Source organism: Triturus cristatus, chromosome 10, assembly GCF_964204655.1.
Source record: "Triturus cristatus chromosome 10, aTriCri1.1, whole genome shotgun sequence".
Lineage (NCBI taxonomy): Eukaryota > Metazoa > Chordata > Amphibia > Caudata > Salamandridae > Triturus > Triturus cristatus.
The window spans coordinates 677,320,662-677,334,753 of NC_140593.1; the positions used below are offsets into that span (position 1 = coordinate 677,320,662).

The window sequence follows — 14,092 nt, forward strand, 5'->3', positions numbered from 1 at the left end:
TTCACCGGGTCAGTCACACACACGCCATCCACTCTCGCCACAACCGGCACCACTCTACTTGCTCTCTCCTTCCTGTCCAACCAAGCAATCAACTTTCCGGCCTTATCTCCCACATCATACAGTCGTCCTTGTTGCTCTCTACTCATCCTTTTAGCAGCATCCGTGACCAGCGCTCTATAATCTGACTGTTTAAGGCTGAGAACGTGCAATTTCTCATCCGTGACACCCCGCTCCAAATCCCCCTCCATCTCAGCTATGTCAGTTTCCAGGCGGACCACTTCTTCCCTCCCGCACCTCCTAGCATGGGAAATAAGAGACAAGGCATGCCCCCGGATCACCGTTTTATAACCTTCCCATAGGGAGACAGCAGACGACACTGACCCTACATTATCTTTGAAGTAGTGATCAATGGACTTAACCAGTTCAGCGCCAACATTAGGGTTACGTAAATACCAGGGGTTAATTGGCGCTACTCTTCCCTCTGCCCCGGGAACAACCTCCATCTACAACAATAGAGGGGAATGGTCAGAAATACCTCGGGCCAAATGACGCACCTCCCCGATCATTCCAGCCTGGAACGCTGGCATAAGTATATTATCAAGTCTCGAGAGACTCCCGTGGGCCCCCGAGTGGAAGGTGTATTGTGCCTGTCCCGGGTGCATCAGTCTCCAGCAATCTATAAGTCCTAAAGTATCTAGAAAGCCACCCAGCCAGGCCTGGGCTCTAGGGAGATCCCTGGGGGGTGACGGTCCTCCATACCGGATACAACAGCGTTAAAATCACCCCCTAACACCAGAACCCCCCCAGGGAGTCCCAGGACCAAACGCCCCAAATCCGCAAATGTAGCCGCCTGCAATCCCGGTGGCACATAAACAGCAACGAGCGAAACAGTTCTACCCTCCCATCTCCCCACCAATGCTGCATATCGCCCTCTATCATCGTGGAGCACCTCGTCCACCTCCAACGGGAGAGAGGCCCTGACCAAGATACCCACTCCCCTAGAGCCAGAAGTGAAACCAGAGTGAACAGCAAGGCGATAGCCCCGCCTATTCAGGGCATGGAAGGAGTTCCCAATCAGATGTGTCTCCTGCAGGAAAACAATGTCGGGCGAGATCCGTTTCAAAAACTGCAACACCACCCCGCGCTTGATCCTATCCCCCAGTCCGTTCACATTCCACGAAAGTATTCTCAATCCCTTACCCCCCACCCCGCTCCCGTGCAGGATGCCCAAATCCCGGAGAACACAACCAGAACAAATCAGCAGCTAACCTCACATTGCCTTGTGAAACAAACAAACATTCCCCAACTCCCCCCCTCCCCACCAACCTTCCCGTTACAACTCCCCCCACCCTGCACCCCTGCATGAGCCCATGTAGCCCCCCCAACTTGCAGTGTGCCTGTCGTCCTAACATTAACTATGCTACAAAAAGAAAACCCCAGAGGAGGAAAGAGCCTCACTGAGCACCCCACAACCCCCGGGCATTGAAGGATAAGGCGCTGAATAGAAACACCAAACCAAAATATGGAAGTGCCATCACAATAGTCAGTCACCGGGAACCAAAAGTCCACTCCTGTCCAGCCGCGCCCGCTCCGTTCCCCTCGGTCTGTCCCTCTCGACGTCGTTGCTGAGGCAGGGTATCAAGTCAATCTCCAACCTCCTCCGGCCGATCAAAGAAGTGCGTCCGATCCTCAAACTCAACCCGCAACCTGGCCGGAAAGAGCATCGCATATTTCAGGTCCATGTCTCTCAGTCGCCGTTTGACACCCATGAACTCCTGTCGCTGCTTTTGGACCAATTGTGTGAAGTCCGGGTAGAAACTTATATGAGTGTTCTCGAACTTCGTCGGCCCACTCACCCTCGAGGCCTGCAGTATAGCGTCCCTGTCCCTGAAATGAAAAATTCTGGCGATGATGGGCCGTGGGGGAGCGCCCGGTTTGGGCTTACCACCCGGAACTCTATGGGCCCGCTCAACCGCAAAGAATTTACTCAAGCCTTTGGGTGCGAGATGGTTGATCACAAGGTCTTCCACAAAGAGGTCAGCAGCAGGGACCTCCGATTTCTCCGGCACCCCGATTATGCGCACATTATTCCGCCGAGCCCTACTTTCAAAATCCTCCAATCGACGGACAGACAAAGCAGTGGACGTCCGCAGATTACGGACCTCGGCTTGCAGGTCAGACACGTCCGTTACCAGACTCGACGTCGTCAGACCCAAGGATTTGACCTTTTCATTCGTTTGTGAAAGGTCCGCTCTGACTAGTTTAACGTCGATCAAAACTGTGTCCAATTTATGGGCCAATGTATCGAATCGCTGGCCGACCGCCGCTTTCATCTCTTCGATGGCACCCATGACGTCCTGCAATGTTAACTCCGTTGACGATCCCGGGCCATCCTTGGATCTTTCCGGCGACTTATGCGGGCCACCAGGGGAACCTCTCAACTGGGTATAGCGGTCCATGTTGTTAGCTTGGGTATGAGCTCCCCGCCTAGTCGTCTTGGATTTTTGCTTATCTCCGTCCAATCTAGCCGCCATGGTCTGATGAGCGTCAAGGGTGTCGGCCACCAACACGATGAGCGAGCACCGGAGAACCAATCTAGGAAGCCTCGGAGACCCCAAAGGGTAGTCCCAGCTAGTGGCCAAGAGCAGGCAGGTTACCCAATCGTCCCACTATAAATGTGTGATGACAATCCAAGGCCCCTCAGGTTCAGCGAGGAGACCCAAAACCGAAAGTGAAAGTAGGGGGTGCGCACCGGCCCAAGTCCTGCATGCCGTTGTTGTTCACTTTCTGCCCGGGCACCATGCCAACTCGAGTCCGGGGCAAGGTCTGGAGTAGGCCGCCAACTTGGAGTCGATACTATTCCGGCTCCCGATGTCCGATTTGAATTTGGACAGCAGGTATCACCTCCACGTAGGTTCGCCCGTACAAGCCCGTCGATAAAATCAGGATAAATTCAGGATAGACGTGGGAGGTTGTGGAGGCCCTCGGGAGCCCTGTGCCTACGCGGCCATCTTGGTTGCGCGCTAGGCTCCTCCGTAGGGCAATTTTTTAATTTAATATTAGCAATTGCTAATGTCACAACCTTGACCACACCCTTTGTTATCTAACTGTGGCTACGATAAAAGTGGCAGATGGTGAACTGCACTGGAGTCTGGAGCTGGAACACTTTTGAAAGGAAGGTGCTGACCCGTGGCATTTGTTAACTATAATCACAAGGCTTCTAAAAAGCCTTTGTGTTGATACAAGTGATTTTAGTAAATTTGTGAAACACCTTCTGCAGCAGTGTATGGGGTAAAGCCTAATACACATTTTTGTGATAAAACAAGGCTCAGTGGTGTATTTTGGAATATATATATATATATATATATATATATATATAGAGAGAGAGAGAGAGAGAGAGAGAGAGAGAGAGAGAGAGAGAGAGAGAGAGAGAGAGAGAGAGAGAGAGAGAGAGAGAGAGAGAGAGAGAGAGAGAGAGAGAGAGAGAGAGAGAGAGAGAGAGAGAGAGAGAGAGAGAGAGAGAGAGAGAGAGAGAGAGAGAGAGAGAGAGAGAGAGAGAGAGAGAGAGAGAGAGAGAGAGATTAAAATATATACTTCTATAGATATATATGTATTTTGCAGCTATCCCAGCCTGAGTGTATTTCTATGAAGACCAGATTAAATTACGCAAAATCAGATACATTTTATTATAAGCACATACTCAAACCTGGTTCTCCACATCTTAAGTCAACACCTCTAGCCGTAATGCTACATCAATATTTCCCAATTTATGTGTGACAGTCATACACAAGTGGTATGGTTGTGTATTTTCACACATCGTGAGTCCATTCTCTGTTGAAATGGCTTTGCAAAATAGAAAAACAGCAATACTGGAAGGTTCACCCAGAATCTTGCTTGGGAATACTTGCTAGGGTTTGTTTTAAAACTGTACCTAGGGACATTGTTCAGCGCCTTTGTACAGGGGCACAAACAAGACTAATCCATTAAAATAATTTCTTGCATACAGACCAGAACTTTTGCGACCCTCCCAAAATAACCTTGCGACCCAACATTGGGTTTTGACCCACAGTTTGGGAAACACTCTTCTAGAGGCTTTTTCATTCCTGTTGGCACGGAGTGAAAAGTGAGCTATCCACCGTGATTCTCTGCTACACAGTAAACCTGAAGAAAGATATACTCCAGCCTCAGTGATCCTCATGAGCATAAAATTAATTGGTGTGGCTTTACTTACTGGCGAGTTGGAAGACAGCAGCAATGGCCTCCTCCCACCACTGAGAGTCCTGAGAGATGATGGGAAGCTCCAGCAGTCCCAACAAAAAGATGAGTTGCCCGGCTGTCAGGGCCACGGTGGCGATGAGATTACAGGCCCGCATCATATCAAACTGTACTGCAGAGGACATAAAACCACAGCAAAAAAGAAAAAAACACAACTTAATAAAACAAGCCCAGTAACAAGCCACAACCACCATCTACTTCACTGTTTTTTCAGTCATTATTTACTGTTTTGTGTCCTAGGAATGCACTCATGTGTATTTACTATGAAAACGTGCATTACTAAGTTCTTGCTGCATTTGAGGTCACAGCCAGGATGCTTTTGTACACCAAAATGTATTCTACAGTTTGGCAAAGTCAGCTGTTGGTAGCTGTTTCTACATGCATTTGGCTTTTGGTTGTAGTCCTGAGTATGCACGGACAGTAATTCTTGGTACAGAAGAAACCGGCACAAAACTTAAATAACGTAAACAGTTGAAGCCAGGTAGTACTTCTTAAGCAATAAACTGTAGAGGATATCCATTCTGTCCTACAGTAGGATCATATGTTTGTTGGAAGATACATGCAAGTATTTATACAGAACATCAAGGCTACTACTAAAGTGATGCTTGATGTACTTCTTACCAGTTACAAAACGGGGTTCAATCCAATTGAGGGATGGGCGGCTGGGATCCATTAGTATAAAAATCAAGCAATGCACTCTACAAACATAGATTCACCAAACGTGTTAATATACCACATAGTTACTCCAGGTATATGTGCATGATTACTTTGCTCGACTGGCTCATATCATCATTCACATTATCTATACGCCAGCTCCATTAAGTTATTGAAAAAAAGGTATATATCAGTTATCCACCTCATGCAGGTACCTGTTACTCTTTTTAAATCTATTTTCATCAAGTAGCTAACATATCAAAGCATGGATTGATGTCTTTACAGTATGTATGAATTGAGAACACTTACAGGACAAAAAAGTACAATTACTTAAATCAAAAAGAACAATTACATAAATCATGAACATCAATCATAAACCAAATTCCTCATCACAATATCACAGAAGCATTTACATAAAAAGTGTCTGTATGGTGCTTCATGAATTGACAACTATTACATGGAAATGCAATACATAAAAGTGTCCAACACTGATGATGCCTTTTAACAAATTAAAGACTTCTTTCTTTTAAGTTGAATAAATCAGTAGGCTATTATTGGTTGGGGAATTCCTTTGCAATTTTTGTCCCCTTCTGTTTTTTAAGGTCACAGAAATGTTACTTGTCTAAAGCAGCGCAGCTCATGGGCAGTGAGGGAATTGTGACCCTCAACAGATTAATATACAATGATGCGTTTCGGCCTTCAAAAAGGGCAGTTTTTTATGAAGGGCTTTTTCGGGAATAGAATTAGGATGTGTGACACAAGTCAATACTGATAGGAATATTCAATGAGAATATCTCAAGGAGGGGGTGGGAAAAAGTGGGGTAAAAAGACAAACTAATAATTAAAAAAATATAAACATCCAATTTTGTCCTTTCACATTACATATAATTTGGTGTAAAAGTGTGGGGCTCTGTGAGAAGAATATTTCATAAATCAGAAAACAGTTGTTTAAATACTTTGATTTCAAAACATTATTGTAAAAGAATGGTTGCTGATAAACCTCCTATTCTACCTTAAATCTGTGCATTTTAAAGTTGTCATGAGGACTTTCAAAAGTTGCTTGGCCTAAGTAATGAGCACAAATATTATCTTTAGTCTTACCGCATGAGGGCTTTACTGAATTAATTCTTGAGGCAACTAATTAAATATTGTCCTTACCATTTAGTGTGGCTCGCCGTCTGTCCTTATGCCAAATTGCCAGCAAGGCTTTCTCTTGTAGCCTGGGTGGCAGACTCCTAGCGTGCTCCTGTATCGCGTTAGTTGGAAGGCACATGCAGTAGGGGGGCATTCAATCTTCCTGTTGGTTACTGGAATTCAGGCTCCTGGTACTCTTCTTTATTGCCTTTCAGGGGATTCGATCTGCCTTTTTAGTCCTGGGGTACAGACTTCCAGTGCACTCTCCTCTCGCGTTGCTCAGTAGCGTTATTTAGCTGGGCTAAAAAGCAGTCTCTTTTGGGCATTTCCTGACTCTCCATTATTCTGCGTCTTGTGACGACGAGTATCATGGGATTTGTAGCTAGACTAAATGTTACAAATTTCAGACATCTCATTCAGGCCTATAGACCTGAAGAAGACCTTAATAAAAAAGGCCCTTTTGAAGGATCGAAACACGTTGGCATAAATAAGTGGGTTGAGGGTGACTAGTCCCACACTGACTGTGAGCTGGTATACACAAGTAACATTTTTGACGACCTTGAAGAAATAAAGGGAGAAAAACTGCAAATGAATTCCCCAACCAATATGAACTACTGATTTCTTTAACTTAAAAGAAGGAAGTCTTCAATTTGTTAAAAAGCATAATATGTGTTGGACACTTTTATATGTTACTTTTTCCATGCAAATAGTTTTAATTCATGAAGCGCCAAAAGGACACTTTTCTATGTGAATGTCTCTGTGATATTGTGATGAGCAAATTGGTTCATGATTGATGTTTATAATTTAGGTAATTGTTCTTTTCGGTTTAAAGTAATTTTATTTTTTGTCTTGTAAGTGTTGTCAATTCATGTATACTGTACATATTTTGCTTGGTGCTTTGATATGTGAGCTTATCAATGAAAATAGATTTAAATGAAGTAACAGATCACTACATCAAGTAGATAACTGTTTTATTATGTTTTCAATACTTTTTTGGAGCTGGGTTATAGATTATGTGAATGACGGTATATGTCGGTTGAGCAAAATAATTATGCACATATACCTAGAGTAAATACATGGTATATTAACAAGTTTGGTGAATCTGTGGTTGTTGAGGCATTGCTTGATTTTTTTAAATATATTTATTTGTATTTGAAGTACATCATGAAACACTCAGGTACCCTAAAAAGCCGCTATTTCCTTGTAGGAGTTTCTGTCCAATAATTAATTATTAAACTCATTCATTCTTGTTCTTCCGGAGCAGTGGGTTTCATTTCACACCTCAGATTAAGTGTCAATCTTGCTGGTTTCTTGTTCACATATTCCTCTTTCCTGCTGAGTGTGTTGTATTCGTTTTCCCAGGTGAGTGGACTGCCATCAGCCTGCCCTCTATATGCAGTTTTTATCCAAGCCCAAAGGGGTTTGTGACCCTTTACAATCGAAGACCAATGGTGAAAGTTAAGTTTCATTGATAATTCCTTTCAAGGGAAGGAACCACAGTGGTATTATGAATCATCTGGTGTGTGTGGCGCACTAGTGAAATCTAACAATGTAGATACTTCTTTTTGTTTATAGTCTTGTATAGTACAAGATGGAATGGAGGTGAAGGCAGCACGTGATGGAATTGGAGGCAGGGAGGTAGAAATCAGGATTGTATAGGTTCTCTTCAAGCAACGTTTTATCGCACTATTATATAACCCTTTGTAACTGGTCTCTCCTAACAGTACCTCTCTACCCCAGTTCCTTCATTTTGTACTGCTGCCCCCCTTTCTTATGTCCCCTCACCCCTTTTAGTGCCTGAACTCTTAACTGATTCTGTTGCCACTACTGTACCTCTATCTACCTCTTCTAGCTATCTGGATTCAGCTTCCTACCAATATACTATTAGCCTTTTATTAACCCCCCCCCAACCCCTTCTTTTGACTTGCATCCAAATGGAATGGATTCTCTTCAAATATATTGTGCCTCCTTGTTACATAATTCTCCAAACACTATCTCCTTTTCCCCACCTCCCTCAGTTGGCACTGCTCTCACCATTTTTCTGTCCTCAATGGCTGCGCCCCACCCATCATATTCTAACTTTGCTGCTCACAGAACTTCTTTTCTACTACATAATTGTACCTGGAAACCCCTTCCTCCCTGCAATTCCACCAGTCTACACACCTCCTCTCGCAATTGTAACCCTCCTCACACAGTCTGCCTTGCTTCTGCTAAGCATAGATGGGAGACTCCAAGGGTATTTATGTGATATTTGTAGAGCGTAAACCTATCCAAAAGGTAACGGAGCACTATACAGGGTCAAAGAGTAGCATAAGTCAACAAGTGATAGGCATGGTAGCTGTTTTGCTTAGTTAATGCTATACTTAATGCATTGTGATGTAGTGTTCTTTAAAAACTTGTGTATTCAAATCCTTCCTAAATTGGAGCAGCAGTGAGGCGGTCATGGTGGATACAGAAATATTGTTCCAGTTCCTGGGTGCATAAATGCATGTTGTGTTCTTTCTTTTTTTACACTTCGTAGTTTGCTATCTCATGGTATCCTGACTGCTGGTGTGCCGTTACCACCAGAGATTGTGTGCTTTTTTTGCAATATAAGCAGAAATGCGGATTGTGATGGCTGTGCAAATGATGCAGCAGGTTTTGAAGATGGTGCAGGCTGGCAAGAGGAGCCATTGGAGTTCTATCAGGATGAGGGTGATGCAATCATATTTCCTCAGGCCCTCAATAGTTGTGGTGTGGCGTGTATGATGCCCATAAAGGGGGCCATTGTGGAGTATGGGTCGTCATGGAGAAGTGTGTTATCATTCTCCAAATGCAAGACTACAAGGGTTTGAACAGCAATTTTGGAGTTGGTCTTTGGCAGAACTAGTTTCACTTTCTTTTGAAGACGGAGCTGGTCGCAGGCCATCCTTGTTTTTTTGGCAATGTTTTCCTTGAAGATGAGGTTGGTATACAGGATGAATCCAAGTGAATTGGCATTTGGTGAAGGTTAGGGTTCAAAGAGATCAAGGTTCATGTAATTGATGCAAAAACAACAGTTGATGGACAGAATGCAGAACAATGTCATACATTCACCCCAGTACAGAGATCTGGGCCTAAATCCATCGTTTTTTTGCTCACCATGCCGTTCCAGTTTGAACCCAGCCATATGCAAATCAGTCTTGACCCTGTGCCTCATGGGAACAGTCCAGCCCGAACTGCCAAGCCAGGTCCTCCCTGGACTGGAAACAAGCATCCTAGGACCGGTTTCGGGGTTTCACCCCTCTTCAGCCAGGATAGCTTGATTCCAGTGGCATGGAGAGCAAGGGACCCACGTCTGGGCATACCCTTACCACTCGGGGTGACAAATGCAAAAACAACAGTTGATGGACAGAATGCAGAACAATGTCATACATTCACCCCAGTACAGAGATCTGGGCCTAAATCCATCGTTTTTTTGCTCACCATGCCGTTCCAGTTTGAACCCAGCCATATGCAAATCAGTCTTGACCCTGTGCCTCATGGGAACAGTCCAGCCCGAACTGCCAAGCCAGGTCCTCCCTGGACTGGAAACAAGCATCCTAGGACCGGTTTCGGGGTTTCACCCCTCTTCAGCCAGGATAGCTTGATTCCAGTGGCATGGAGAGCAAGGGACCCACGTCTGGGCATACCCTTACCACTCGGGGTGACAAATGCAAAAACAACAGTTGATGGACAGAATGCAGAACAATGTCATACATTCACCCCAGTACAGAGATCTGGGCCTAAATCCATCGTTTTTTTGCTCACCATGCCGTTCCAGTTTGAACCCAGCCATATGCAAATCAGTCTTGACCCTGTGCCTCATGGGAACAGTCCAGCCCGAACTGCCAAGCCAGGTCCTCCCTGGACTGGAAACAAGCATCCTAGGACCGGTTTCGGGGTTTCACCCCTCTTCAGCCAGGATAGCTTGATTCCAGTGGCATGGAGAGCAAGGGACCCACGTCTGGGCATACCCTTACCACTCGGGACGGTAAGGGGACCCGTGCTCACTACGCCACTGGAGTCAAGCTATCCTGGCTGATGACGGCTGATAGCCAGAAACCGGTCCTAGGATGCTTGATTCCGGTCCAGGGAAGACATGGCTTGGCAATTCGGGCTGGACTGTTCCCATGAGGCACAGGGTCAAGACTGATTTGCATATGGCCATGTCTAAACTGGGGTGGTGTAGTGGGCAAAAGAACGATGGATTTAACCCAGATCTCTTGACTGGGGGAGAATGTCTGCATTGTCATCATTCTGTCCATCATTTGTTTGTTGTAACGCTTTTCGCCCTAAGTGGGATGGGTATTCCCAGACGTGGGACCCGTGCTCACTACGCCACTGGAGTCAAGCTATCCTGGCTGATGACGGCTGATAGCCAGAAACCGGTCCTAGGATGCTTGATTCCGGTCCAGGGAAGACATGGCTTGGCAATTCGGGCTGGACTGTTCCCATGAGGCACAGGGTCAAGACTGATTTGCATATGGCCATGTCTAAACTGGGGTGGTGTAGTGGGCAAAAGAACGATGGATTTAACCCAGATCTCTTGACTGGGGGAGAATGTCTGCATTGTCATCATTCTGTCCATCATTTGTTTGTTGTAACGCTTTTCGCCCTAAGTGGGATGGGTATTCCCAGACGTGGGACCCGTGCTCACTACGCCACTGGAGTCAAGCTATCCTGGCTGATGACGGCTGATAGCCAGAAACCGGTCCTAGGATGCTTGATTCCGGTCCAGGGAAGACATGGCTTGGCAATTCGGGCTGGACTGTTCCCATGAGGCACAGGGTCAAGACTGATTTGCATATGGCCATGTCTAAACTGGGGTGGTGTAGTGGGCAAAAGAACGATGGATTTAACCCAGATCTCTTGACTGGGGGAGAATGTCTGCATTGTCATCATTCTGTCCATCATTTGTTTCATGTAATTGAGCCTGCTTTGTATTGCATCTTGTTTGTTGTTCTTACCAAATAATAGGAATTCTGTCATGGTTTGGTTAAGCTTTAGGTAGACACTGGACTTCCAGGCCTGGATGATGTGCAGGCAGTGTTTGAGACACTGGATGTCTGAACCAGAGGAGTCTTTCAAGTAGAGTTGTAGATCATCCGCATATTGGTGAAACTTGATGCTGATATCTGTGAGTACTGTGCCAAGCTTTTCCATGTAGAGGATGAAGATGACACAGGACAGTATAAAACCAAGGGGAACTCCGCAGGTGATAAAGATCTTTTAGGATCTGGGGGTGCCCATGTCAACAAAGTGGTGTTGGTTGGAAAGGTAGGAGGAGAACCAGTGAATGACATTGCCTGTGAATCCAATTTGAGTCTTTTAAGTGCATATAAGGGTTTGATAGTTGACTGTAAAAGGCTGCTGAGAGGTCCAGCAATACCAGGAAGCATGTGTTAGGAAGGCATTGTATATGATGTGTAAGATATCAGTCTCTGTACTGCAGCGTGGTGTGAAGCCAGATTAGTAGTTGTACGCGAGATGTATAGCATTAATATGATCTTGAAGTTGAACATAGACTGCTTTTTCAATGATCTTGCCACTAAATGGTAGGTGAGTAATATTCCTGTAGTTAGCAAAGTCATCAGGGTCTAGTGTAGGTTTATTTAGGAGTTTGAGGATCTGGCCTACCTTGAGAACTTCTTAAAAAATGCATTGAATGAGATAGGCATTGAAAGTGGCGAGTAGGAGTGGGAGATGGCCCCCAGAGAGAGCTTTGATGAACACTGAGTGTAATACATGTTAGCTTTCAGCAAATTTCGCATGTCAGCAAGGTCTGCAATTAATACATCTGTGAAGTCTGACTGTTGTGTGTTTCTCTACAAGGGGTGGTCATAAGAGAAGAAGCAGACTTGTTTTTGTCTATGTGCTGTTGAATCCTCTCTATTTTTTCACTGAAGAAGTAGATGGAATTGCACTTTTCGTAGTGTGACAAATAGGTGGGTCTGGCAGGGGGTTGATGCAATGCTTGATTGTCTTGAAAGGTGTTTGCTTCTGTTTGTGTGGAGGGATGTGGACTCGCCCAGATAAATTGTTTGTGTTCAAGGACAAGTCTTCGTGCCATGCCAAGGCAGGCCTTGTATGGTAGGTTTTTGAGGGCAGGTCAAGGATCCCCTGTGACTGTGGGAGCGTAACATGTTCCCCACGTCACGAGGAAGGGGGCAAATAGTGGTTGGGCTGTGCCCACAACACTTTCTCCAAAGTAGAAGGAGGTTCTACTGGATGCAGAAGCTCGCCTGCTAACATTGGTCCCAATGTTCCTACCGCTGGTAATTTCGGGTTCAGGAACACTAGTCCACAAGGAATCTGCCAGAGTGGTATCCTCTCCTAAGAAACCACTCAGGCTAACTTTTAATGAACAGCTATGTCTGGCTGTCCTTTAGGACAGCTGACGGGATTTCTGAATGTGACTGATAATTAGTATGGGTGTTGATCCACACTGTCGTTGAATATCACTGGTGCAACTCTTGGATTTACTAGAGTCCCTTCCATAAGCCTTTAATGCAAGTTATAGAAGTTAAGGACTATCTTTCATGGGTGTTGGCGTTGATAAATTCATGTTCATGATAATCATTTACAAATCTTGCTGATCATCATTTGATGTTGTTCATATGTGGCACCAATAGTAGCATTTGTTGATGTTGATCAAACTCACAAAGGATGTGCTAGAATTAAACAAATGTCCTTAAGGGGCATTTACTCAAGCCAGTGATGTAAGTGGATAGATTTGAGCAACTGACATTAATACAAATTGTTTCGCAGTGTGTGAAATTGTGTTTTATCTGTGTTGAATGTCTGTAAGACAGTGTGCTCCTTGCTTCATAATATATTCAGCCATGGTGTGATATTTTTTACACAGATCGGCCCACTGTGACCCCTTTCCACGTTACCTTACCCCAACAGCTTTACTGTATTGCACTGAGAACACATTGGTGAAACGGCGTGCAATTTAACTCAGATATATTGAAAACTGTGCACCTAGGGCAAAATGTAAATGCAGACCAAGTAGCGGATGCTCATTTAACACTTGTCAAAATATAACTAAGTGATGCCAGTGTAATTCCGTTGCAAAAGAGTTAAGTACTTTGGTAGGCTATATTAAAATATGTACAGTGAGTAGAAATTGACAATACTTTCAATTTTTTGTGGATTAGTAAGGGAACTGACATAAAATTCAATCCTGGTCACTTAAGTTTGAATAATACGTTCATTGAGAAAGCTGAGAAAAATGTGACAAAACTAATGACAAGCTATGTATGTATTAACATATGTCGAAAAACTAAAAACTTGATATGTTTAGTGGAAAAAGCTCTGAATGTACTTGATAAACTGTAAAAATATGATTTATATCTAATGATTGTAATTGTTTAACATAGTTTCACAAGAGTAATTGTTTTAAGACTAGAGAAAGTAGACAGATGGGTTAGAGATGTTATGACCTTCCATACACAGTACTTGTTTGACTGGCTCCCCATGGGATGCAGAAAGTGCTGGTCTCCAAGAGGCTAACAAAACATAGATGCCTAGCAATTGTTCCTGTTACCACAGTATGGGGCAGCGCACAGGGACTCATGGGGTTTTGTTACATTAGTAAAACACTGATTCCGTGCCCGAGAGTGGGGTATTGGGCACTGTATTACTATACTGATGGTTCATGCACCACTGCTAGAGTTGGATACAGTGAACCGAGGTGACTAGTCCAATATTATAGCAGTGGTTGCTACTTTACAGGAAGGAACGTAATCATCCGTAGGGTCTTAGTATGTTAGAGATGGTTTTTGCCTTACATCAAGGGTGCATATTTCCTCCTGGGGTCCCTGGTGCTTTACTGTAGTGGTGATTTCTGTCTCACTTCAGAGAGGCGGACACAAAGACTCAGGTACTCCTGCTACATTAATTAATTTAGCAGTGAGTCCTTTACCTCAGTAGCAGTAGGCATGCCCTAGGGTGGCATTGGAATTTTCCCTGCCCAAGCGGAACAAGTTAAACCAGGAAGTCGTGGTGCACAGATGCTGCCTTCTCA

At 44.7% G+C, this 14,092-nt stretch overlaps 2 protein-coding genes across 4 annotated transcripts in view; one reads left to right on the top strand and one right to left on the bottom strand.

Moving 5' to 3' along the window:
• The window catches only part of IFT140 (intraflagellar transport 140), a 1,808,590-nt gene that overhangs the window by 1,248,824 nt on the left and 545,674 nt on the right, over positions 1-14,092 (top strand). The gene's annotated exons all lie outside the window — the stretch shown is intronic.
• TMEM204 (transmembrane protein 204) overlaps positions 1-14,092 on the bottom strand; it is a 158,116-nt gene that overhangs the window by 113,338 nt on the left and 30,686 nt on the right. For both annotated transcript variants that reach the window (XM_085628166.1, XM_085628167.1), the window contains one exon: positions 4,232-4,387. In XM_085628166.1, the coding sequence (XP_085484292.1) occupies positions 4,232-4,387 (156 nt within the window). The remainder of the gene's footprint in view (positions 1-4,231; positions 4,388-14,092) is intronic.